The sequence below is a fragment of the Gouania willdenowi genome, chromosome 3 (assembly GCF_900634775.1).
Source record: "Gouania willdenowi chromosome 3, fGouWil2.1, whole genome shotgun sequence".
NCBI lineage: Eukaryota > Metazoa > Chordata > Actinopteri > Blenniiformes > Gobiesocidae > Gouania > Gouania willdenowi.
Genome location: NC_041046.1, coordinates 39,996,697 through 40,024,473, shown reverse-complemented (window position 1 = coordinate 40,024,473; position 27,777 = coordinate 39,996,697). Strand labels below are relative to the sequence as shown.

The 27,777-nt window shown below is 38.5% G+C and overlaps 2 protein-coding genes across 2 annotated transcripts; one reads left to right on the top strand and one right to left on the bottom strand.

The window, feature by feature from the left end:
- Positions 1-3,708: 3,708 nt before the first annotated feature.
- LOC114458180 (immunoglobulin superfamily containing leucine-rich repeat protein 2-like) lies at positions 3,709-8,372 on the top strand. Its single transcript, XM_028440484.1, has 2 exons — positions 3,709-3,840; positions 5,694-8,372. Exon 2 carries the CDS (start codon positions 5,694-5,696, stop codon positions 7,791-7,793), a length of 2,100 nt encoding a protein of 699 aa, XP_028296285.1. The 5' UTR covers positions 3,709-3,840; the 3' UTR covers positions 7,794-8,372.
- Positions 8,373-12,251: 3,879 nt separating this feature from the next.
- LOC114458192 (receptor for retinol uptake stra6-like) lies at positions 12,252-26,998 on the bottom strand. The gene is made up of 17 exons (XM_028440512.1): positions 26,795-26,998; positions 26,476-26,542; positions 23,663-23,748; positions 23,435-23,574; positions 23,137-23,303; positions 22,134-22,241; positions 19,059-19,126; positions 18,688-18,767; positions 17,872-17,933; positions 17,622-17,784; positions 17,462-17,537; positions 16,080-16,213; positions 14,958-15,075; positions 14,775-14,876; positions 13,661-13,824; positions 13,461-13,598; positions 12,252-12,544 (listed from the first exon to the last, which is right to left on the bottom strand). The coding sequence occupies exons 1-17, from the start codon at positions 26,893-26,895 to the stop codon at positions 12,312-12,314; spliced, it is 2,007 nt and encodes a 668-aa protein (XP_028296313.1). The 5' UTR covers positions 26,896-26,998; the 3' UTR covers positions 12,252-12,311.
- Positions 26,999-27,777: the final 779 nt, after the last annotated feature.

Genomic DNA, 27,777 nt, shown 5'->3' with positions numbered 1-27,777 from the left:
CCTTAACTCATTCTTACATCATCATAAAACATCATCCAATTTACCGTCCTGGTCAGAAAGGAACCATAACACATTTGCATAATGCAGCATCTTCACTATGTTAATTCTTTCCCCTTGTGTGTGTGTGTGTGTGTGTGTGTGAGAGGGCTTTATTCTATGGTACCAATAAGGTATAAATGAGGCGCTCCAAAGCCTTCTGAAGCTCCTCATGCAGCTGGCGGAATGTGTGCAATGCAGCAGGGTATCACAGGAGGAGCAATAGAAACACATTACTGCTGAAATCACATTGCTCTCCTCCACTGAGGGGTGTAAGTTACCGGGGAAATGGGATGGAGCCCACAGGGGGAGGTGACTGAGTGTGATGGAGGTGGAGCTGCAGCTTCAGCCTCTCCACAGTTTGCATAGACACGTGATCTTTTAATTTCCCTGCCTGCGTGAAATATGAAAGACGACTTGATGGAATTTAATCTTGGTATGATTCAAATGCAAACCAGTGCAGACTGGGATTGGTTAAAGAGTAAAAAAAAAACTCTATTTTGGATATTTGTGATGCTGTGTCACTGCTGTGTCTACATCAGGGATGGGCACAGGTGTGAAGATGAGTTATCCTACTCAAGTAGAAGTACTGTTACTTGATTATACTTGTACTCGAGTACAAGTTCAAGTCAGTCATTCATAAAATACTCACGCACGGTAATGTAAATTAGTATACATCTATATTCTTCATGCCTTTTACATTATTTTCTATTTATATCTCTATATAAATCTTCTTTTATTGTATTATTTATTTTATCTCCTTCATTGCACAATTTTTTTGGTGTCTTTTGGGTATTCTGTGTGTTGCCTTCTGTTGCTTTTTTCTTGCACTTTATCTGAGCTGTAATGACGGTAAATTTCCCCACTGTGGGATCAATAAAGCTACTCTTTTAAAATAAAATACAATAACACCAATAAATTCAACCCTAAGCCTTCAATATGCCTTCAAGAGGCCATGAAACAGAAATATAGAACATAATCACAATAACTAATAATTTACTTGGTAAAGGTTTGGTTTGGAAATGTAATTAATTACTTTAATTCTTTTAAAAAGTACTTAAGTACAAGTAATATGACTGATTTAGAAAGTACTTATTAAAGCTACTCAATTACAGTAACTTGAGTACTTGTAATCCATGACTTTTACCTTTGGGGATGGGTAACTCTGATCACATGTGGCTGTGGGGGCCACAAAACTGTCTGTCTAATCTGAGGGCCACATTAACAACATTCACTGTATGTAGGCCTTTAGAATCATGATTAAAGGGTCAGTTTTTAGTCATTTTGCATATTTCCCTATCATTTTCAGATTTTTATTGTCGACTTGTGTGTTATGGGTTTCTTTTATGGGTTAAGTGGGTTTCTGTATTTTTGATTTGATTTTGTTTATTTTTATATAAATCTGTTGGCTTCAGAGTCATTTTGTGTATTTTTGGAACCTTTTTGTGCATTTCTGTTGCTACTCTGTATACTTGTGTGGGCATTTTGTTTATTCTGCTGTTGCTTAATGTGTCTTTGGAGTCATTTTGTGTATTTTGTTCAGCTTCATATTCATTCCAACTTCTTGAATTACAATTTTTGAGGGATTTTGTTTGGGGGGCTGGACAAGGGCCACACGTGGCCCCCGGGCCACCAGTTGTCCATGGCTGGTCTATATTCTGGAAAGGATTTCATTTTTGTTTGACATTTTTAAGAGACATCCATGCCACCCTGTGGCTCAAACCAGCTGGATTCCCACTTTTTCCATCGATCCATCTTCTAAGCTCTGAGCCAAGAACAGTCAAGACTACGCACCATTCATCCTCCCACACACATTCAACCCAAATCAACAGTATTGTATTGTTGGCAGAGAATCAATAGCCGAGCTTGCACATTTTAAGTATTTGGTCTTTTTGTATCTTAAGGACTAAAAACCAAACCCTCAGAGCAACAGAAACGCATCTGTTACAAATGGGTTGTCATCAGGCACTCAGCTGTATGTCTGTTTATCATCATTAATGGACATTTATGCCATGTTTCATGATGATAAATGTAAGCATGTAAATACTAAAATGGTTTGGGTTTAATTGATAACCCTGGGGGGTGGGGGGGGACACACCAAAATCTATTTTACTACTACATAATAATCATTTCTAATGACAAGCTCTTTAAAATAGGATTTTCAATAGAAAATTAATGAATTGAAAAGTAAAAAGGGGATTTTAAAATGGTTCATGCGAGACATGATTACAACATTCATTGTATTTTACGTGCTACCAATAAAAAAAGACGTGCACATGCATTCAATAATCACTGGGTATGAATGCATGGATCTGTTCGATCCATAGCGCTTGTGAAAACAGTGATCATCATATTCTAGTGATTCTGAGGATGGAAACGCCACCAGAGGCGTGTGTTTCAGTAGATGTCAATCACCTGGTGCTGAGGCAGTGACATGAAGTCTCAAAGAGCAGGAATTCATAACAAAGCACGTGGAAGGCCACGTTATATCTTATAGTTTACATGATCTCTGTGGTGTGAGTGTTTTAGAATAAGGAAATAACAAACATTTGACCACATTTGTACTTAGGTCAACATTAACCAAAGTAATTTATTACTTACACATCAAAGTAAATCTGTTTAAAAGTCAAACTTTGATGCAAATCATCTAAAACATTTCTCATAATCCATGTTTTCCCACTCATTTTCTCTATCAAACTAGCAAACTGATTTATTAAACTGCATATATTACAACCTAAGAAATGTATCTACATATGTCATTTACATGTGGAAATGTTAAAATAGGAAACAATAACACAGTGTTTTTCTGGTTCACCACTTGAGACTGAACTGAACGAACATGAGTTTGTTTGCAGACACTGCCCTCTGCTGGAATAAAGGAGATTCACAGAAACATCTGGGCTTTCTTACTTTCATCCCTCCCGTGACGTGTATCAAGTATGCAAAACTTGAAAGATTATTATTATTATTATTATTATTATTATTATTATTATTATTATTTTATTTATTTTTTTGTATTCAAGACACTTTGATGAGAATTGCTGCATATTGTTAACTGCACTTTTTGTTGTGAAAAAATCACAATAGATTTTGTTGTTGCTCATTTGATTCCTGAAAACATTTCTTTTTTGTGTTTATTTGATTCCTATTCAAGCCACTTTGATACAAAGAATGACTGTATATTGTAAATATAGGCTAAAAAGTTTCTTTTTTAAAAAACATTTTCGGTTGGTGGTGTGCCTTTATAGAGTTAGATTTGTGTCTTCATTATCCACATCATTTACAACACACTTTTCAACCAAAAGGAAAATCACTTGAATCAAAATGTAATATTTTCAATCAAATGTACATTTTTGTCTTTTTTTTTTTTTTTTTTTTGATTGAAAAGTTTTTTTGTTTTTTTTTAATTATTGAATAATAAAGACACAAATCTACCTCCATATGCCTTGGATTTTTTTTTTTTTTCAATGAAAAGATGTACCTTGGCTCCAAAAGGTTGAAAAACAGAAAGCTTTGTGTATTGATGATGCATGAGCTAAGTTATTATTTGAAGCTGCAGAAACGTCAGAAGCAGAACAAATGAAAGTGGTGCTTTCCCCTTTAATAAAAGGCTGTGGAGATGTGGGTGCAGCTGCTCTGTCTGATGGGATGGGATGGGCTGTGGAGGACGAGCACGTCACACAAACCGGGCAGGATACGCGTGCACAGACTCAGACTGTCTGAGAACCTGTAGACAGACAGGATGTCACTGCACTGCGAGCATCAGCTGACTGGTGTGGAGAAAAGATAAACTACCGCACACAGGTAAGGTCGTCCTGCACAGTTACTCTGGTCTGTGAAGCTTTATTACTGGTGCTGCTCTTCAGCACCAAGGACAGCAGCCAGGGTTTGCTGCGATGTGTGAAACCTGATGCGTCAGACTGTGATACAGCAGGAATTCAAGTGCATCTCATCAGGGCTTTTCCTGTAGTCAGGGATTCTATACAGCTAAGGCTTTGCCACCAACATCTTAAAAAAAATGTTTATTTTTAACAATGTAAGAAAATACAACTCACTGATCCTATTTCCTTAGTAGAAGAAAAGACATCAATCAGTGTTTTCTCTCAGATTAAAAACATGAAAACTGAAGAGGAAAAAAGAAGTTGCACTAAACGTCCAAAACACACGCCAGGAAAAAAGAATACAGTTCAGTTTTTTGGTTACACTTTACCTGAAGTTTTATAAAGGCTGACATTACATTGTTATTGAAGGCTGTTATTAATTGTCGTTTGCTAAATTATGACACGTTTGGAGCTATGATAGCATTTTTTGGGCTAGGTGGAGGGATAGTGGGGTTAGGGTAATGAAGGGTTAGGCTGGGGTGGACAACTACAGTCTTCGTGGGCCGGATTCCTGAGACTTTTAGATGTGTCCCTGCTCCAACACACCTGGTTGAAACCAATGTGTTGTCATTAAGCTCTGCAGAAGCATGATAACGTGTGTGTTGGAGCAGGGGCACATCTAAAAGTCATAGGTATCCGGCCCTCGAGGACTGGAGTTGCCCACCCCTGGGTTAGGGTAATGAATGGTTAGGGTAATGAAGGGTTAGGGTTATGAAGGGTTAGGGTAATGTCAGGTGTAATATAATAATAATAACAGCGTAATGTCAGCCTTTATGTATAAAACTTCAAGTAAAGTGTTACCAGTTTCTGATTCACACAGATTTTCTACATTTATTAATTATATGTCAGAGCCAGAGGCATGAATAACTATTAGAAAAAATATTGCACAATGCAATATATAAACTCCACCATGAATAAGAATTTAATTCAATTCAATTCAATATTATTTATATAGCGCAAAATACAACAAAGTCATCTCAAGGTGCTGATAAGTCCATAGTCATTCCAATAAAAACTTACATACAGAAAACTGAATAGGAATCCTAAGTAAAGTCCCACAGACGGACGCATTGAAGTGTTTTTACTTCATTCTTACTGTGAATTCTTGTTTTTTACGAGACAAGGACTACAGTAAATAGCTTGACTCCTTTTTTCTTCTAGTTTGTTCCCGGTATTCCCTGTGATATTACGTCACTCCGCAAGACATTCAATATCGGTCGGATTCAGATCTTTCAGCGTAAGCTCCAAAATAAACATCCACCATTGTTTTGCTGTCAGTCCATGAAATAACCAGAAATGTGTTGGGAAGTCACTATAGCAGAGCTTTTGGAGAAAATACAAGAAATCACAGTAAGAATGAAGTAAAAACACTTCCATGCATCAGTCTACGGTACTCCACATCCCACAATGCAATGCACAAAACTTAAGAGAGTGTTTACAGCTGAGCAGCAATTTAAACTTTTTATATCTTTTTTTGAGCAAATGTTGTTTTTTTTGTATTATTAGGCCTACACTAAGTCTTTATTTAAAGAATATTTATATAATCTTCAGCAGCTTTAAAAAGCACATTACCAATGAATTGAATTATTTCAACTAAAAGTGTGATTGTTTGTGACTGTCCTAGTAATGGACTGGGGCTTCATGCTTGTTTTGGATATTTTTATGAAAAGTATGTAGACCTGCTTTGAGTAGAAAATAAAAAAGGTCGTCCGGAGGTTAGTTATCAGAAAATCAGGGCTTGTCCCCTCACCCTTATTGATTGATTTTGTGTTGCAGATGCAGAAAATGGAAGCTGTCTTTTTCCTCTGGGTGACTTTATGGACGTCTGCCGTCTTCCCTCCTGTTCTCGGCTGTCCTGAACTCTGCACCTGCTCAAATAAATACAGTCGACCTTTTGCTGAATGCTCTTTTAAAGACTTATCTCAAGTCCCTGATGGTTTCCCTCCAAACGTCACCACCATCGGTCTCTCTGCCAACAAGATTGGTTTACTGTCTGTTAGCAGCTTTGATAAAGCCACTGGGTTGATGTCTCTGTGGTTGTCCCACAATAAGATAGCCTTCATAGAGAGAGGAACTTTTGCTCAGTTGCTTCGTCTGCGTAATTTGGACATCAGCCACAATAAAATAGTGAACTTTCCTTGGGGGGATCTGCACAATCTAACAGGGCTGCATTTGTTGAAGATAAACCATAATGAGATGTCCAGTCTGCCAAGGGATGCCTTCGACAACCAGAAAGAGCTGCGCTCCCTTCGACTTAACAATAACAAGTTTGTGAGCCTTGCTGAAGGAACGTTTGACGGTTTGGTGTCTTTGTCTCATCTGCAGATTGCCAAAAACCCTTTTGCATGTACTTGCTCCATGGAATGGTTCAGAGACTGGATTTCAACCAGCACCATCTCCATACCTGACAAGAAACTCATCACTTGTGCAACCCCCAAGAAACTCAACGGTCAACCCATGGGGAACTTGGCTCAGTCAAAATGTATAAGCCCAGAAGTCATTATACGACCTGAGTCAAACGATCACAACAGAAACTTGTACGAAGACACTGAACTGGTCTTAACTTGTGAGGTTAAAGGAAACCCTAAGCCTGAGGTCACATGGAGCATTCACAGCAAACGCACAAAGCTTGAACTTCCTCTTCAGTTTATTGACATTGACTCAAGCGGAGAGTTTACAGAGGACTCCATGGGTCCAGTTACAGTCTTTAATGATGGAACTCTTCTCATTTCAAACCTTAGAAAGGAAGATAGCGGCAAATACAAGTGCTTTGCCACAAATGAACTTGGCAGTGCAGAGGATTTTGTAACAGTCAAAGTGGTGGCATCACCACAATCAATGGAGGAAAAAGAGATACCTTACCAGCACACAGACCCATCTATACACCAAACAACAAAGAAAATACCAGCCTCGGATTTGGTGCCACCATCTGAAACGGACTCTGTGACGACTGCATTCAACGCTATAACCGAAAACGTCAGTACTTCTTTGGAAAAGACAAAAAGAAGTGCTTCAAATTCCAGTAAATGTGGCTTGACAGCAAACACTAGATATGTATCTGATCATAATTTTAGCACAAGTTTAGATGACATCCGCCTGCTCACGTTTGACTTTGGTGTTATCGTGTTGGGAGTGTCCGAAACTGAAGCAAGAGTGCGACTCAATCATCGACTCATCCCACAATCCTCAAGTTCAAGTGAGGAACGTGTTGATGACAGTGGTGAGAAGCAGGATCTTCCAGATGCCTCAGCAAAAGCTCCATCTGGCGGTTTGTACCTGTGTGCTGCTGCTGACCAAAAACACTCCGCTGTGCAGTGGTCGAAGATCAAAGACAGCATCAACACGTATCTGTTCAGTGGGCTGCGACCTGCCACTAACTACTCCCTGTGTCTGACCTACCGAGAGGAGGACTGTGAGGTCCAGGTGATGTTCACCACTAGAAGACGAGTGACAAACCTGCTCATCATTGTATCCGTCAGTATCTTCCTCCTGACCATCTCTACGGTGCCCCTACTTGCTGCAACCTGCTTCCACTTGGTGTACAAGTACCGCAGTAAGACCTATAGGCTGATCCTAAAGGCCAAAAACCGATACCACGTGGAGGGAAATCTAACTTCAAACTTCCGCGTAACTCACACCAAGCTCCAGAGAAGGCTTAAAGAAAGCCATCTGGATGAAGAGAAAGAAGGGGACAGTGAGAGCGGAGACGGAGAGAAAGAGGCCGAGACAGAAGAGAGTGTAGTGACCGACTCTCTGTGTTTGTCCCAGTGCAGAGTGAACTTAGAGGACTGTGAGGCGGAATCGGAGTCCAGCGATCGACTGCCTTTGGGGGCAGAAGCAGTAAACCTCTCAAGAGACATCACGTCACATCAGTAGGTCGTAGTTTGTGGTCGGCAGCTGTAACTCTCATGCACGCTCTTTTAGCAACAAGTTGTATTGTCAGGTAGACTCTAGTTTTAATAGAGCTGAACAAGTCGTGTTACTATCTGATCAAATTAATCACATCAAAACAGTAGAATAAAAAAAAATAACCCGAAGACCTGAACAGAAAACAAAGAAACCAAAGCTTGTTGAGAAAAGGAAACATTTAGATTTTATTTTGAAACTTTATTTCGTCCCACAATACTGATATAGGTGGATAGCTTTCTCTAAACAGCCAAAAAAAAGTGTAAACATGCACATCTGGAATAGACTGGTGTTCTGACCAGGTTATATCAGCCTTGTCTGGATAGAATAAAGTAGTTAACTGTGACCCCTAAATCAGAGTGAAAGCAACAAATGTGATTCTGGATACTGTGATTCTAGAGGGAACTGCCTCACAGTCAGTCCACTTTCAACACACTCCAGTACAGTAGGTGGCAATTTGCACCTATTCAAGTTGGTTGGAACACGCCAATAACCAAGACAGAAGAAGTGTGATTGTCTGATCTGAGGGTCACATGAATTAACAATTATGTCAGCATTTGGAATAATGACCAATGGCAGGAAAAAAACATTGGGTTTTGCATGTTTTTGTTGTCATTTTGTAAATAGTTTTCATTTTTGTGTACTTTTAGTTGTCCAATGCAACTTTTAGTATTTATTGTTTTTGTATTTTCATTGTCATTTTATATCAGGTTTTGTTATTTTATTGTCATTTTGAGTATTTGCCTGTTCATTTTGTATGGTTTTCGAGTAATTTTGTGTATTTTTGTTGTCATTTTCTTTATCTTCCTGTTTTGTTTGGTTTTATGCTTAGTTGTCTTTTCTATTTTTTGTTAATTTAGTGTGTTTCTGTTGTCATTTTGTGTAATTTTGTTGTTATATACATTCACAGGATGATGGAAATTCATTCTGTTTTTTTAAAAAGTACACGTTTCATTTTTCAAATGATTTTAATTGAATCAGAACTAAAGGACAATGATTGATGCGACAGCCTCTAAGTGCTAAAATCATGGGTTCAAGTCCTACTAATCCTATCCCAGTGCTCCTTTACAATAGTATTCTCATTTTGTGAGTAATGGGCAGCAGATTTATATATTCTTCTATATATTCTTCTATTTTTTAAATTTATAACCTGTAGCACTTTGAGATTGATTTTAATGTAAAGTGCATTACTGATAAAATGTGTTATTATTTATATGCCGCAGTATATACAAGGGAATGTTTCCAGTCCAATATTGATAATCACAGTAAAATAGAAAACACTCCTTAAACTGGGGCAGTGCTTTGAACTCAATTGAACACAAATGTGTTTTCTTGTGTGTATTTTTTTAGTAAAAACATATAAAGATCTCCAATCAGTGAGTTCAGATGATAGCTTAGGAAGTAAACAATATTGTGTGCTTCAGCTCTGAGCTGTATTAGCACTGGTGTGTTGAAATAAATGTGCACCAGTGAGAGTTCAATATGGGACATTGATTCACCGTCATCCACTGGTCAGCACACACACACTCACCGATGAGTATGTGTGTGAAATTGCTCCCTCTTTTATCTCGGTCATGTGTCCTTCCTGTTGTGGACCACTGTTTTAGAAGACTTGCATGCTGCTGCTTATTGTATTTATCAACACAGGGTTGACTGTTACAGGTAGTCAGTCAATACTGTCACTGTTAAATCCTTAATGTGCCTCAATAAAGTCTGAACATGTAAAAAAAAAATTAAAAAAAATGGTTAATTTCTTAGTTTTTAAATAATGTTTGATAAAACATTGTGGCTCCAATAGATGTTTTCTTTTATCTGCTGGGATAAGGAAGTTTGTTCCCTGTCTGAGGCCCTACTTCACAACTTCCATGACTTCGTTTTTTTGTCAAGTCTTGGTGACAGAAACACAGAACGTTTTCAGAGGTCTCAAGGAGTCCTTATCCTTAAAGGTCTGCACAGGCACCAAACATACAGGTGGTTTTAACATTATGGCTGTATAGTGGAGCAATAACGCCAAAAACAGTCCGATTCAGGTCTAACACTTTTAAGCCTCTATTACCCATTTTAATAGTAAATGAAACTAAGTAAGTAACCAACCTTTATTTATAGAGTGCTTTTCACAGGTAAAAACCACAAAGTGCTTTACACAAAATTCAGTATCATCCCGTCTAAAGAGAACATGGACGACAAGAACGGGAGAACTGTGGGTCGCCAAGGGCATTGGAGGTGCCCCGTATTTAGATGAAAAAAAAGGGAAAACAACATAAGGAGAGATGAGCGTGAAAAAAAAACAGATTATGAACTGAATTCTCAAAAAGAGAAACAAAGTACAGAACCAGGAAAAAGGAAAACCAAAGTAGAGAAGACGTAGAATCAAACTTTGCTCTGATAAGTCACATGTTATGTTTCAGAGCCGAGAGTTCAGCTGGTAGTACGGGTAGGGAGAGGGGAGAGTGAGGACAGAGTGTCACATCTGTTAACATCCCGGTGAAAATGGACACGGTTTTGGATGAATACACAAAGAGTCTCCAAATAGCAGCAGACAAAACAAGCAGGCAGATAGGACAGAAGAAAAATACCACCACCTTCATCAAGAGCAGAAGTGTTCTTGTTTGCTTCAGCTGAGTATTTTACATTATTATGTTCTTAAAGCATTGAGCATTTTAATAAATAATCTCAAGCACTTTTGAGCCTGCTCTTGACCAATCACCACATATGGATTATGACTCATGAGGGTGTTTCATCTTTGCGACTTTTGTGGCTATTTTTAACGTCTTTTCTGATTCATAGCGCAAAGAGGGCCAAGCCCAACACTGACTCACTATTAGGTGGTGGGAACATGAGGGAGATGTAAAGCAAAGAAGATACAGTCGCTGCCCAACCGCTGGACCCACGGCCTGGGCCTGGATAGGCAGAAGATTGCGTGCCTGGATGTAATGTAATGGGGAAAGTACCCGTCCCGGTTGCCTCCCAGAGTCGAATTGTTCTGGTAGTTTAAATATACACAGAAAGCTTATTTTAGCCGACAATAGTGGAAAACTGTGGGTCAATAAAAGGTAAATACACTGTATATGGGCCTCCTTGTACACTAGGGTGGTTCACACTAGGATGCTATGATGAAAAGTTTTCCAAACTTTGCTAGATCACATTTTTCCTTATTTCTAATGACATTTTGAACATTTGTACCAAAAATATTTGCCAAAATAACATCAGTAAAGGGTGACACATAATTTGCCTGTTTTTATTTGTCAACCAAAGAATGCATAACTTTCACAGATATCAGAAATTTTAACAATATATAAGAATGGTCATTGATAATTTTTCTCTGTAGTTATACTAAATGAGTAAGAACATTACAACAGTTCAAACACTATTCCTGAAAATAGAAAACATTGTCAACATTGGAAAAAAGTTTCTCCCCCTTAAAAGTGCAGCAATTGACTATAACGTCAGTTGAAAGAAGGAAAAAAGCGATCTGGCAAAATTTGGTGAAAATTAATTTTGTGAACCACCCTATAGACCCTTTAATTGTTTGTAAACATTGTGACGTATTTTGTTGGGCGGGACATAGCGTGGAGGCAAACCACCATATATATGATCACTAGATGACATACCGGCACTGTTATACAATGGGGAGCAATAATAAAAACGCGGCGCCCATCTTACCTCAGACAGCTGTCATTGGTGCATGTACTATTTAAATAACCCTAACTTGCTCAATTTTCAAACGGCAAGCGGAGATTTCAACATGTACAAGAATCCTAGTTCATACCTACATATAATAAGGTTTGTAATAAGGAAAACCGTTTGTAAATTCGTCAATATTTCATCGAGTTAAGGTATTTTTGTTTAAGCTGATAACTCACATTCCAACAGCTACTGTAGAGCGTCAGAATGTCAGAACGTTAGATGTCTGAGGTAAGATGGCCGCCATTAAGCTACGCTGGCGAATCCCGCTTGTGTCATCTAGTGTTTATATATATATATGTGTGTGTGCGCGCTTTATTCGGCTGCATTTCCAGTTTTTGCCTCTGGCCATTGAGCTTTGACCATGTTGTTTGTTTGTATTTCAGGAATCAAAAACTGGATGCTGGGACTAAATAATGAAACCACTCAAAATCAGTTTGTTTTGTTTGTTTATGTTTATGGGTACAGTAGTAAACATCTCAGTGGCTAATCTAACTAACCACCTCATCCTGATCCAAATATCCACCTTTACCTGCCATGACTTCTCTAACCACTAGAGGGCAAATATAAATACACCTGGGTAATTCCCAGCAGCGTTTTCATTGACAAGGAGAGAGAATCCAGCAGAAAAACTCACATGCTCACATTCAGATCTTTCTACAAGTGGAGGTGATCTTTGCAGAGGAGTCAAACAGTTGTGAAAGGGCCTTTAGGGGTCCTTCCAAGTCTATCAGGAGGTGGAGTTGATGGTGAGGCGTTTCTGTCCTGTCTTTGATCTGATCTACACAGAACAGCAAAAGGACTTCAGTCAGTTTTCTCTGGTCCTTTTGGGACGTCGGTGGATTGAGCTGGTTCTGCCACGGCCTTGTTGGATTCCTTCCTGGAGCTTGGGTTGGGGGTGCCGTTAAGCTGCGTGGTCTGGAAGTGCTTCCTTGAGCCCAGCAGAGAGGGGTTGTTGACCAGCGTGTAGAGAAGCTGCCAGCGGGCGCGGACTCTCCGACTGTTAGTGGTCTTGCTGGGCCGGTTCTCTGGGTTGCCTGAAAGCACGGAGGAGGAGGAGGAGCAGGCTGAAGGAGAACAAGACAATGTACTGAGTGGCTGAAGGTCCAGGACCAATGAGAGGGTTATAATCCAATTCCTCAAAGGATTCTAATTCAGGAACAAAGTTTTAGTTCTAACACATGAATTTAATGACTAGTTTATCTCTAGAGATAAAACCCATAAGACCCTTCGACCCTGAACGAGAACAAATGGGCCATAGGTGGAGTTTGAGATTCTTGCCGGGGGGGATAAACGAAAAAAAGGAAGTAAATATATGAAACGTCTCGAGATTCGCACCAAACACATTGTGTGTAACAAATACAATAATGCAAAAATGATTAGTGACATAATTGATCATGTTGAGTACAAAAATTTGCGTCAACTCGCCGTTTACATCCATCGTCCCGAATACGGGTCAAAATGCATGTTCTCACTCGTTCATGCTCTTAAGGGATTAAATGCTTCTCAAATACAGCAGCATATCACAAGTACCAAATGCCGTTTGAAAGCTTAGAATCTTATGTTTTCAACCATGTAAGCCATTCTAAGACACAACCATCACAGCAAAAAACAGTTAATTATTTTGTCAAACTTTGAAAAACAACCATACATGAACTGCTGGGTGCAGTGTCGGTTCACCGTTTACATTGTGAAGACGAATTCAGCAACAAGAGAAGAACCAAGTCACATGACCCGAGCACCAAAAAATTACTAGTATCTCTAAATGAACAACAAATGAATTCTTATATATTTTGTCCATTCACTGTTTCATGGCACTTAATGTAATTGTAAATCATGTATATTATATTAAGAAATTAACTTGGGAAAACTGTAATGAAAACTTTTGACCACTAGGGTAACTCCGCCTATTTTCACGAGTTGTGAATATTCTGTTTGTTGTTCAGCTTCTACCTTCCTCTGCATCTCGGATCTTCTGTCCCACTCGACCACCCTCGATCATCAGGTCCAGCATCAGTCCACAGAAGGCCTTCAACACCGGGTGTGTCTGACTCACTTCCACTTTCAGGAAGTGGCTGTAGTATTGGAAAGCTGGGCGGAGCAAATAGAGGCGTGGTTGGTGGCAGCTCTTCTTTGTGCTTTAATGTTTGTACCTGGGTCAAAGGACTCTGCAGTGCGGTGCAGAAGACTGATGTCGATGCGGCCCAGATGGATGATGTTAAATAGGGCTGTGATCACGATCCTCCATATTCCAACAATCAGCCCCACCACCACATTGACCAGGAACAGCAGGTAGGTCAGGAGGTAGAGGCTCTCTCTGAAAACCATACCAGATGAGACCTTCCTTAAAGGGATCCTCCACTGTTTTTACAAATGTGGCCTAAAATCTTTGAAATGTCCTTATTAGAAGATCTATGCCTAACAAAACACATTATTTTGCACCATATTTGTTGTTATTAATTGATAAAAAATGGGACTACTTTAACAATTTTAGAATCTGTGTTCTGCCATCTTGAGTCACGTGATTGATGATGTCACTCACCCCATTGGCCTGTAAACATCCCAATGTTTCCTATTGGAGTGAATCATTCAGCCAGCTTTTCATGTCATTTAGCAGATTTTTAGGTCAAAATTACAATTTGTGATGCTTTTGGTTGCTCTGAATAATCAGGAAAAGTTAAAGATGTCAATGTAAAGCTCTTTGGTTTACCAAAAGAAGATAAAAATAATCTGACTGCAGGGGGCGACAGTTCCAACTCTGCAGTTTGGTAGTAGACAGTGAAGCAGAGAAGAAAAGCTCTCGTAAGGGATCTTTACTCTCCCTTAAACAGTGTGCGGCTGATGGCTGAAGTCAGAGAATAAATCACGGACCACAAAAACTCTGCCAAAGTGACATTTCTGGTGTTTTCACAGATTGAAGGTTTTGCCAAAACAATGGCGAATATTGATATTTTGGCTTTCCACGGAAACACCCAAACACGGACAAATTTAATGTTTCAAAGATGGATATCATATTACAGGGAACATTATAAAGAAACCAGATTAAAAATGGTGTCAAGCGAATCACTGCCTTCCTCGTCTGGCGAAGAAACATGAGAAATGCCAGTAAAAATTAAGTAAAAACACTTCTTAGAGAAAATGTTTCTGCTTCGGTGTCGCCTTTGCATTTTTCTACGGTCTTCCCAATCCCACAATGTTTCATATTTCACACACCATCCACTACTGGATGAAACCACATCAGAAGCAGCCTAAATCTGAACAACAGACCTGTTCTTCAGGTCTCTTGTTCCTGCATCCTTCTTGATGAAAGCAAACCTAGCCGCCACATGTTGCAGCACCGTAACCAGTATTACAGTAACCCAGGCCGGCCTGACAGGGACATGGTGAAGACAAATTAAATTATCTGTTATTCAATGAAAAAATAATGCAGAACAAACGCTAAGGACTCACCATGCCTTTCCAGCTATCTCAAAGACCATGAGGTTACGCTGGTAAAAGACGGGGATGATGACCAAAAAGACCAGAAACAGGAAGCAAATGAAAAACACAACGGTCTGGATGACCATTCCTGTCAGGAAAGCACAGGAATCAGTCGCAGCCCGACAGTAGAAACAATGACAACATATTTCATTAACTATCTCTGCTGCTTCACTCCTGATGGGAAATGCTTCAAAGCAGTTCACAGATTTTTTTTTTTTTTTGTTTTTTTCTTCATTAAACATAGAATAAATAATATCCCACTGTTTTCATTTTAAATCCTGAAAAAAAATGTAAATATATAAAGTAGTAATAGAAAAAAACACATATGGAGAAGCCTGGTGGAAAGCTGTTGAAAAAAGTACTTCAAATGTGTGTATTTTTGTTTTTTAGAAATAAATGTAGACATATTTAATATTTATGACTAAAATGTGAGGTTCCCGTCGGCCACATGTGTCAAACTCATGGTCCTGGGGTTGAATCCGGCCTTTTGGAGCATCTAATTCGGCCCGCAGGAGAAGGTAAAAATGACGGTGAAAACATGAATTATTGTGTAAATGAAACTAGACAATATTTGCAGGGGCTCACATTTTTTCTGGTGCTTTTATCGCATGGTGGCAGTCATTTTTAATGTTAAACAGTTGAAAAAGCTCAAAATTCTTACAAAATTCTTCAATTTTCCTCAAATTATTATGTGATATTTCCCTTATTAAATATAAATTGGTCACACAATCTAAAGTTGATTTAAAGTTAAGATCCTGTTGGGACTGATATATATCCCTATTGTTTGGATTTTGTGGGTTTCTTACATGTTTTGTATTTTATGTATACATAGAAGTGTAAACTAGGGCACAATAGTGTTGAAATTACACATTTTCCCGCATAAAATCTTCGGCCCACTTGAGATCAAACTGCTTTGTATTCGGCCCCTGAGCTGAAATGAGTGTGACAGCCCAGCCCCAGGCAAAAACCTTCACACTCAAAGAAAAAAGCAACCTGAAACCCACAACTGCTTCCCTGTATACCTACATGTCCTGCTTAAGTATGTTTTAAGGTTAGGAATTAGGCTTTATTTGTGACTTTAATTCTCTTTACCGAGGCAAGCAATGGCAGCCTGGTATCCTGTCAAACCCATCCAACAGACGACGCCGACATTAGACGGACTCATGGTCTTCTGTGTGTTATAGATGTTATAAATGTCTCCCTTATAAAGTCCTCTTAGATTTGACCTGCAACAGATACAACCAGTTTAGTAAAGCAAGCAACATCCAAACAGTATTTAACCACAACAAATAAGACAGGAGTGTCAAACCCTTTACATACTGTTTGTTTTTGTGCATGGGGTTAACACTAGCGCTCATTCAGGTTCATTTAGAGTTTTTTAAGTTGATACTTTCTGAGTTCCTAAGTGGGGAAATCCTGTAATTACATCAGCAGCATCAGAGCGGCTAACATTCAATTAATTTGTAAAAGTAATAAATAAAAATTAAAAGCAGCCAGAAAGCAAGAATTCACCCTTTCAGACATAATAAAGATATACATCACACTTTGACCCTGTGAGCATTGGTGTGTGTGTGTGTGTACGTGTGCGTGTGCGTGTGTTTTTACAACAAAGGCCATTTGAGCCAAAGTCACTTGTGTAATACGACACAAATTGGAAAAATGTTGCTTCTCGTGTCAAATAATGTTATGAGATTAATCAGTTACAAAGTCTCTCATTTATTATATTGTTTGTTTTAATGGAGTCATATGAATATATACAGTATATATATATATATATATATATGAAACAGAACATGAAAATCTTGCTACAGCCCAGCCCCAGTGTGTACGTCAGACATGGGCAACTGGTGGCTCGGGGGCCACATATGGCCCTCAGTCTAATTTGTTGCTGCCCCCAAGGCAAATCTCCAAAATTTGTAATTCGAGAAGTTGTAAGGAATTTAAAGCCCAATATATTACAAAGTACACAAACACACAAAATGACTAATGAAACAGAAAATGACAACAAAAGACAGACACAGCAACGTCTTAAACTAACAAAATTACTACAAAAACATCGACAAATTACAAAATAGTTCCAAAGACACAAAAACTGTTAACAAAAATACACAAAATGACAGGAAAACACAGAAAACAACAAAAAACCAGAAAGCGACCCCAAAAACACACAAATCCACAGCGAAAATGCCAGAAAAATAGAAAAAATTACCGCAAGAACACAAAAATAACAAAAACACATAATGACAAAGGAGCAAACAAGACTACCCCCCCCTAATAATGGTGGTCATATCAGACAATCACATTTTTGTGGCCCTTGCTGCGATATAGTTGTCCATCCCTGCTGTACGTTTGTGGTCGTCCACATTTGTTTAACTGCTTTTTTAATTGTGGTTGCTCAAGATTAATTGTGTTTTGTCCTAATTTGTGTTTGGTTTGTAACTCTCATGCAATAAAGCAACATCTCATACACCTACCTGTGGAGGACCATGGATCTCATGAGCATGACAATACTGACCAGACAGGACAGGGTCATTGCACAGAGGTAGCACACTGAGAGCGGAAGTAAGTGTGTCAGTGTCATGTTTACTTTGAACGCACATAGATGAATGCTAACAGGAAGTAAGACCCAGCTACCTTCCAACAACCACGTGTAGAAAATGACGATTTGGACCACCTCCATCCTGTCGTCTGACAGGATGATGCCAAAGCCCAGCAGGAGAAAAGCGATGTTTTCATCGATACCAGCCCGGACGATGTGGAGCGTGGGAACAACCAGGACCACCAACAATAAAGCAGTCTATCGGCAAAACAAAAGAAATAACATAAAAGAAACACCAAACAGAGGATGTGTTTATGATGTCACGTGTGAAAAGTGAAAGCTCACGTGGTAAACTGCAACGCAGGTCACAAAAAGTGTTACCGCCAACTTGAGCGGAAAATGGAAAACTAAGAGACAAAAGGAAGGTACATGGTTACGCAAACCAATTATTAGTTTCAATTATTTTTTTATTTTGGTTTATTAGTTAATTAAACAGATGCATTATAATAAACACTTACATATCCTACATACATATCCCATTACATATCCCATGTCTGCAATAATACAACAAACAAAATACACAAAATAACTCTTAAAAAAAAACATACACAAAATGACAAAATAATATACAAAACGAGAGGAACAAAAATACACACAATTAGAGAAAAGTACACAAAAAGACAACAAATGGATATAAATTGGGAAACTACACAAACCCTTTGTTTTTATCATGGATTAATGCAAATATTTGTCATTATCGAAAATGCGTATGACATGGACGTTGATAACGTGAACCTCAGATCAGATCAAAAATCACATTTTGTTGCCCCTGCTGTGAAAAAAAAAGTTGCCCATCCCTGGAATAGTGGGTCACAAGCAAAAAAAAAAAAAAGGAGGGGGGTTAAACTGCATTTATTCAGCCATTTATTTACATTTCTGACAAAAGCTGGCATTATTTATGGCACTTGAATATTTCAAAGCAAAGTGTTGTGGATTTTTAATTAATATTAAGTAGCATTAAAAGAGAAAAACCATTATTATCACAGGCTGACAGATGCATTCACCTGCAGATACTCTAACTCATTTCCATTGGAAGGACCACCCTGATGAAGGCCAGGTGTACCTAATGAAGTGGCCGGTTATTTGTATAGGGACTCTTACCTTTTTCAGGAATATAAATGTAGCTCTTCACTACTTCCTTTATTCTCTCCACCAGTGTTTTCTCATCTGAGGCAGAGGAGCTGCAACAGACATTAGACAGTGAAAATGTGTTTTTTTAAACTCATTATGATGGTTAAAAAAACCCAAAAAATCACCCATTTAAATGAAATGACATGTATACAGTTTATCTCTAAAAATGATGCTACAAATATTAGTTTAAGCACAATCTAAATGTTGTATTATAATGTTAAAACTGTTAAATTCTGTCCAATCAGATTCATTACTTCAAAGTTTTTTTACAAAAGCCAACTCATCTGTTTCCTAAAGTGCTGCTATAATCTCTGTCATGCAATCATTTGATCTTTTCTCACCTGTTAGTTAAACCTTTCTTCTTCAGAAGTAACTTCACATAGTCTGTGTAATAACTGCTGTCAAGATCCTGAGAGAAACAACATTGAACATAGAATATGATTGAAAACTTTACGCAATATTTTATCTGTGATAAAACAAAAGCCACACAGATGAGGTCTGACCAAGTGTGTTAGAAGTAATGAAGGAAAATAATAAATACAATAGGATGATGTACATCATGTAATAAAATAAATACTAGTGTATGACGTTTCTAAAGAAGCTCCAGTTATGTACCTGCGAAACATAAATAAATTGTTAATTATTCATTATTACTGATCTCCTGTGAAATGAAACAACACAAAATTGCAGGGCCAAAGATAATATTTTATATAGAATTAACGGAAATCATGCAAATAACTTCCTGAAATGAAAACAGCTACGACACAGACATTGACGTGCCGTTAGGGTAGGCAAGGTAGGCACTGCCTACCCAAGGGTGAATTGATATTTTTATTATTTGTTTTAATTATGATATAAATATAAATTATTTATTTTTCAATTTCCGACCTATACCTACCTATAACTTTGTGCGTTTCAAATTACTAAACAGCGCTATTTCCTCGTACAGCTGCACAGTCTCACTCCGCTGTAAGGCAGGAGGAGGCCACACCCTCCAAAAGCACGTTGCTGCTCTGCCTCTGCCTCTGTCTCTCCCTGCTGACAGTGGAAGATGTGGAGGACATCTATCTGCTAGGGGTCATGATCTTTGGCCTGCTAATGATAGGGGTATGTGTATGTGCATGTGCCTTTCTGATGCATCGTAAGCTGAGGCGACTTTCAGAGGATATGAAGGTACTCCGAGAGAAGAAGAACTTTTTGTTTGGAGAGTTGGAGGAACGTAAACAACGACTGGAAAAGAAAGCTCAAGGAGATACGGAAAAAAAGGACAGTGAGGAGGAGTAACAACAGGAACAATGACTGCAGACGAGAACACATCACATAAAAAGGACAAAAAAAAATAAATAAAAAATAAATAAAAATTAAAAAAAACGTTAATGAAAAGATGAAATTATGAAGAAGATGTGAATGTTTGACTAGGGAAGAAACGAGGTTTGATGTAAAATTATCTGTGTTCAAATCAGGGGACGGATCTGGATAAGCATAATGCTTTTTTCCGTCGCCCTTTCCGGCATGCAAAAGGACAAAAAAAAAAAAAAAAAAAAAGAAAAACCAATGATGTGATTTTGCTCTGAATGTCAAAATGAATTTCTGTGATTGCAACCATGTCGGAAATGAACTGAATAAATAAATAAAATAGAGTGTTTTTACATGTTTGTGCATGCTCAGTCAGTTTCCCAAGATAAAAACCAATTACGTTAAATGGCAGCTCTACGCTGCCTTTTGTGTATTTTAAATGCTATAGGTACATTCAGAGTGCATTAGTGAATTGATAGAGCGTGGCCACTACAGCTGCTACATTCTCTGGCTAGTGGGCGGGATAACACTACAGTGTGGATGACATCGCTAGAGACGATAAAGTAACTTTCTTTTGAGGAAAAACGACAGCTTTTAAAAGATGGAGACCAACACCTGAGCTACCAGACCTTCAGCAAAGGTAAGGTCAGAACATGTTTCATACTTTTCACAGTGAATGGTACAAAAGGAAGGATTGACTCTGTGGATGCTCCTCACTGAGGCTGTTCTGAGTTGTTGTTGTCATTTTCTCTGTGTTTCTTTGTTTCCAACACAAACAACAGATAAGCTGACGTTTTATAAGATATATGTTGTTGGGAGAGTATGGAGGCTATATTAAATATGTTTTTATGTTTCTTTAATGGTGTTTAAGATGTTGATTTTTGTTTGATTAACACTTGCCAGCAGAAACATATTAAATTGTCATTGGTGGTCTCGATTTGCAACGTGCCTACCCAACCCTAGTGGTCATGGCACGTCACTGGACACAGAATATATATTCACATGTTTAGGCAGAATATGTTGCATTTTTACCATAATTTATCTATCAAATGGGTGGCTAAATGTGTCGCAAGTGCTTGGAAGAGATAAACACATGTACTTGTCAAAGATGATGCAAAATCTCTCACCATACCAGCCATGCATTGCCCGATCCCGTTAGATCTCGGAAGCTAAGCAGGTCTGGGCCTGGTTAGTAGTTGGATGGGAGAACACTGAGAATTCCAGGTGCCACAGTGGGGTGGCAGTCACCCAGTGGTATCTGTCATTGTACCCTTGGGCAAGGCACTTCACCTACATTGCCTAGTATGAATGTAGTGTGTGAGTGAGTGTTGGTGGTGGCCGGAGGGGCCGATGGCGCACTATGGCAGCCTCGCTAGTTTACCACCACTAAGTATAGAGTGAAAGAATAATGCCTTAATTCTGTAAAGCGACTTTAAGTGTCTATGATAAAGCTGATGCATTATTATTACTACAAAAAAACGTGAGGCTACACCTTTGAGCTAAATCTCCTGAGACTTCAGCGTCTTGTTTCTCATTTGTTAACTTAATTAATCCATATTAAGTATTTTTGGAATGATTTAGGCTGTTTAGTATGTCATCATCTATTATCAAAGTAGGCAAACTTATAAAATGCACTGAAAGCAGAAGCACTAAAACTGGTACAAAACTCACAATTTACAGTAAGGAGAAGATAATCTATTTCCAAAGAGTTAAAGAAGATGACTTCACATTTTAAAATCTGTAGATTTGTTCCGAGTCCCTGTAAAATCAAAAAGGGATGAAAGCGTATTTTCTTTGCTGCTGGTTCCATGATCATTTAAAAAGACTGGCCAGGCCATCGACTGAAACCTTTCTGTTTAAAATGAGAAAATGAGTCACTGCTCTTGTCATAATCTGCTCCAAGAATGCTGAGTTGAACCAAAAGCAGCTTATTCTAAGCATGGCTGTTTTTTTTTTTTGTTTTGTATTTGAAATCCACACAGGGAACTTGATCTGCACCAGGAACTGCTGTGAGCTCGGCTTAAATGATCTTACACACGTGCTTGGCAGGAGGAAAGCTGTGCAACCACAGGAGAAACAATGTTTTTTTGGTTGACTGATCTCAGAAGGCCTTTTCTCACCTCGTCAGTCTCAGGTCCTTTGACGAACAGCAGAGGAAACTGGATGCACAGATACGCAAGGCAGGCCATCTGAGGCAGAGTTCCCAGCAGAGCGTAGAACTTATAGATCTGTGAAGATAGAAAATACTAAGTCAGGGCTCTCGCCAGCGCTGTTGAGCATAGGGACCCCCTATGGTGTGATTTTGATCCCTGACGCTGTGATGTCTGCCCCTATACCGTAGGGGGATTTTCTGTTGTTTTTTTAATCTGTTCCGTCATAATACTTGTTACACACTTGGACTCAAAAGGGACTTCCAGGAATGCACAGGTTGTTTTAACTCTCTTTTTAATCTGTAATATTGAGAAACACATACATCAGCTGCATCGTCTCTTTAATACAGAGGACTTGCTCGGATGCTCCCGTCTTCACTTGAGGACCTCAGCAGCTACAAAGCTGGCTCCTGTGTTGCCTGTGTGCATCCTCCGCTACGTAACCCATAATCACCGTCCAATATAAACAGTTTGCTTCAACCGCCAGCGTGTAGCGACGCATGAAGCTGCTCGTCATCCTTATAACTCACAACGGATCATTCTACATCAGCGCACGGTTGTGAATACTGTTGGGTTCAAACAGTTTCAGCTTAAAGAGACATCGGCTTCATTCGTGTTTGGGTCAGGTGTTCTTTTTTAGCTCTACTGTGTGCATCCACCGCTTCGTAACCTATAATCACTGTCCAATACAACTAGTGTGCTTCATAATCTAAACAAAAACAATCAACTAAATAAAACAATTCAAAAATATAAAATCAATGAGTTGGGGGGAGATGGGGCATGACAGTAACAGTCCCAATATTACTGCGAGTCCTACATAATACAGTATATATATAGTATAATGTGATTTAAATAGTACTCATCAAAACGATAATGAAAAAAATAATTCTTGTTGGGGTTTTTTATGTTTAAGTACAGGAAAATTACATGTTTTGTGGTCAGTGTGTATAAAACAGATATGTAGATGTTTTACCTCCAGAGACTTTGGACAGTCAAACTTCTGCCACACAAGGACCCCAAAGTGAGTGAACGAGAGGAGTGTCCCCAGAACGTAGCCTGTTTTGAGCTGTAAGGTGCTGCAGACCAACAGAGGGTAATAGAGGAGCGAGTAGTAGAAAATGGCAATGATCTTCATGTATTCTACAGGACAGAAAACAAGGAGAAATACAGTTAAATAAACAAACAATTACCTACCCCGTAACACATGAAGTCAATTTAAGGCCCTATTAGTCATTCTGCTAAAGAGAAATGATGAATGTCAATAAGTTTACCTTTTATATCTGCTGGAGTGTCTTTGCAGAAGGGAAGAGGATCAGGAGCGATGACCAGCATGGCCAACTTACTAAATACCAACCCAAAAACAGCCATGATCAGCCCTTTTTTTTGAGTTTGGTCCAAAAAGTTGGCCGGACTGAGATTACAAAAAAAAAAAAAAAAGATTTAGGGTTCACACATGGAGGAAAACGTTTTTGTTTCCTTTCAAAAATACAAAGATTCACCTGAAAATGCTGGAGGATCCTCTTGCAAACCCCTGGCAGAACTTGTGCTTCCTGGTGAGAGCTGCTAAGATCAACATGACCACGAGCTACAAGAAAGACTTTTTATGTTTGTGCATCACTATACAAAAAAAAAAATAGAGTGAATGTGTCTAGTTTTCAACATGACCACGAGCTACGAGATAGAACAACAGGAAGAAAACAATTTCATCTTTCTTTGATGTTATCAGTGAACTAAAGTTGGTTTCTAAGTTAAAACTAGAATGAATGCTTCAATGTGAAGAAAGACATTCAAACTGAGTTTAAAATGACAGGAAATTAACATTTTTCTGATGATGTCATTCATAAATTATCTTAATAAACATGGCAGACCTTGTCGTTTAGTATTTCCTTTCAACTTTGCTTCAACATCATCTTTCTGATGAATCATTGTTCGTTATTTTGTGTTAAAATACTTATTTCCGGAGTTGCTGCGTTTGCCACTTCTCAGAACAGCATGAAAAGCACTGTTCGATAGATTTCTGAGTGCATTCTAATCCAGACCTTTCCCTAAACAACCCACACCACAGAACTCACTCACACGTGTTGTCCCTTACAGGAGAAAAAGCCATAAGTGGCACATTTTATGGAGCTTAATAAATGTAACAAATTTAACCCAGAATAGTCTTTCTAAGACTTTACCGAGTCAAAAAAAAAATATTGACATTTATATTGTGTTGCATTTTGAGAAAATATCGAGATATGAATTTTGGTCCATAACGCCCAGTTCTAGACAAAACCCATACTTGTTTCCAGAACCCTTGCTGCCCTTATAAAACATGTAGAAATATAGCAGGTAGTAACACAACATAGCAAAACTTACAGCGATAAATCATCCTCTTTGGAAAAAAAGTTTCTTCTTGAGCTTTTGCAGCTGTCAATCAAAAAACTAACTTCAGTGCTATTTTAACTACACTCAAGCACATATGATTGAACCATTCAGAGAAGAATCATGCAACAACACAGATAGTACACCTACAGTAAGTAGTGACTGGGCATGAGAAATGTATCTGTAAGGTTGTGAGATGTGATCTCTCGGCATCAATGTCTTTGTAACTAAACCAACCACAAAATGGAGTTCCATTTGTGTTCCTTACTTCCACTCGTTAGTTTCTACACAAATTAACACCTGATTCCAACAGCAAACTTTGTCAAAGCTTGAATCTCTGTAACTATAGGAAAAATGTTCCGAGGAAACACATTTGAACACTGCTGCCACAGTCAAGGGTATCCATTCACTCTTTAGTCCTGCATGATGCTATCATGATTTACTGTAAGGTTGAAATCAAGTGACGTAAACCAGATGTTGTAGGGCCTCCGATTTTCCGTGATCTTAGAAATATGGACGGACAATACTGAATTAACTTCCAAAATCAAGTTGCAATTGCAAATTCACACTGAATACTCCCTCACATGCATGTTTTAGTAAAATATCATGCGTTTACTTTCAATTTGTCTTTGTGAACAGTCAGTCTGAGAAACGGAAATGTAATTTATCGTATAACGTGATTTGACCTGCTTGCACTCAGAGATGAAGGACGCTATTTTCCCCTCACTCCCTCATTTTTTCTTGCTTGCTGCTCTTTGTCTTGTTTTAATCGAACAGGAGTCTCTATCACCATCCCAATCCTGAATCTAATTATGGAATTGATTATATGGTCTTTCTTCGCTTTTGGTCAAATCTCTCTACTAGAAGAACAGGCAATGGGAGAGTTCGCAAGTTGCAAGTCCTGAGGACGTGGAACCACCAGATTGGAATTCATGATATTGGGTCTTCTGCTGATTGGATCTGGCATTTTCCTGATTTATCGCAAAATTGGATTAAGTTGGCAGCACTATAGAAGCCGCAGTCATCGACGAAAGGAGCCAAACTCTCAGAACTCTCTCAGAACTCTCAGATGAATTTCACAGGAAATGGCCAATATTGATCGAATTGACCAGGAACAGTCGGGCTGGCAGTCACGTTATGGCTAGCTCGTCGTGGTCTGTTTTTTTTTTTCTCTCCAAACTCTTAAAGGAAGGAATGTTGATGCGACGCTCTGACCTCTCCCTCACTTTCCATCTACACCTGGACTCAGCTCTGCCAACAAACTCTCGAGGTCATCTCTATGGCAACGCCGTCCCACGTCATTGGCATTTGAGACGCACTGTGTGAGAGTCAGCAGCAGAGTCCGAGTAAACAGGCTTATCTCAACAAACACTTTCACTTCTCCTACATCACTACATATCCTGTCTTTGTCAGTTTTGTTTAACATCATGTTTTGGGACAATATCATCACACATTTCCATGATATTTTTGGCTTTATAAAGTACAGCAAAAAGCCGGACGTCTAATCTCACGCTTGTTTTGGTGCATTTCTGTTGTGTGTAAATATGAAATTATTGACGATAGTTAACTCCATTAACTCTATTTAGTATGTTTTGCATGATTGTGGGAAGTTGACAAGCCTGTAATTATATTTAATTAGAACAATGCGATGAAACGGACACAAAAAGAAACGTAAACTGAGATGGCTGAACTCGGAAATTGGGAAATTTGAGCCTCTACACATTTCAGACAGACAAAACTGAGTTTTAAAAGAATTATAATATTTACATAAGAATGGATAATTAATATAAACTCCATATTCAACATTCAATAAGACTCCATTATTGCTAAGGTTTGTCACTTCTAAAGCCTTATGAGAACACAGTTTAACAACTGATCGTCAGATACATTTAAAAACATCTGAACAATTATCAGAGATAAGCGGACATTTAACATGTACTGTACTTACAGATATGGACAGTATGCATATGTGAAAAAGCCTGTCATCTGCTGTCGGGTCACATGGTAAGATTACTCTGTGACAAAAAGGGACATAAGCCGGTTAAATATTTAATTTTTTGTCATCTTCTAAACACAAAACCACCCGAACTATCCAAAATCAAAATAAGTCACATTCTGCATCGATGCATTAGTGTTATTTAATTAAACCATTACTGCTTACGCCCTAAATGGCACAAAATGGGCACAAGAAGTAACATTTAATTATTTTTTCTCTCCAATGTAATTAATTATTCAGCCCCATACATCATGAGTACTAAAATACTCACTCTTTAGGTGGTTCTGTTGGCTCTGCGTTGTCTGTGTACCAGTCTGAATAATCATAATAGGCATATTCAAAAGGCTCGTCTTCAGCCTTGCTGTGATTCATCTCAGGTGGATTTGAATCAAACAGGTGAAGAGACAAAAATAAAAACCAGAAGAATCCTCCAGATCGGCCAACGCTAGGGTGACCTGGCTAAACACTCTGCTGGTGCAACACACTCACATCTGACTGAGATCTGAACGAAGCAGATTAACACATAAGGGGTGGGTGAGTCGGGGGGGGGGAATGGAGAAGTTACAGGGTCCACATCAAAAACTGTTTCCCCAGTGAGGGGATTTATTCATACTCACACAATCTGAAGTCACAATAGAACAAAAATACTGAAAATGTATATATTCATCTAGTTTGATGTTTATTCATTAAACTATCAAGTTTGTTGCATGTTGAGGAATTAAGTTGATTTAAGTCTGTTAAAGATTTTGGTGATTTTTTTTTTCTGACTGCTTTGAGTAGGATGATAATAATGCTAATAATTATTATTATTCTATTAGTTAAAAATAACGGCGTCACACTGATTTTAGTGCACATGATGGCAGTCATTTAAATCTCAAAAAAAAAAAAAATTCAAAATCTGGCAAATTTCCTCAAATTATTCCACTAAATTAAATAACAATTGTTCATAGTAAGTTTAATGTCACTTAATGCTTGGATGTTGTCAGTCCCATACAGTTTATATGTAATTTATATCTGGAAGGGTAAACTAGGGTACATTAATGTGAACATTTCTTTTTTTCTGTGGCCCACTAGAGAACAAAGGGTCTGTATGTGGCCCCTGAACTAAAATGAGTTTGACACCCCTGGCTTAGAACAACCCTATTGATAATCTGAGCAACCTGCAATTCACATTTAATGAGAATTTGATCAGAAAATCATATTCATATTGAACCACAGTCACCATAGCAACAGTTCCAATTGTGACTAAACTTC

Excerpts from the sequence above, each read along its gene's own strand:
- LOC114458180 (XM_028440484.1), top strand. The coding sequence starts at position 5,694 with ATGCAGAAAATGGAAGCTGTCTTTTTCCTCTGGGTGACTTTATGGACG.
- LOC114458192 (XM_028440512.1), bottom strand. The coding sequence starts at position 26,895 with ATGAATCACAGCAAGGCTGAAGACGAGCCTTTTGAATATGCCTATTAT. Across the intron at positions 23,304-23,434 it reads CACTCCAGCAGATATAAAAG|AATACATGAAGATCATTGCC; the intron begins GTAAACTTATTG and ends TCTGTCCTGTAG. Across the intron at positions 16,214-17,461 it reads AGATCCATGGTCCTCCACAG|GTCAAATCTAAGAGGACTTT; the intron begins GTAGGTGTATGA and ends TATCTGTTGCAG.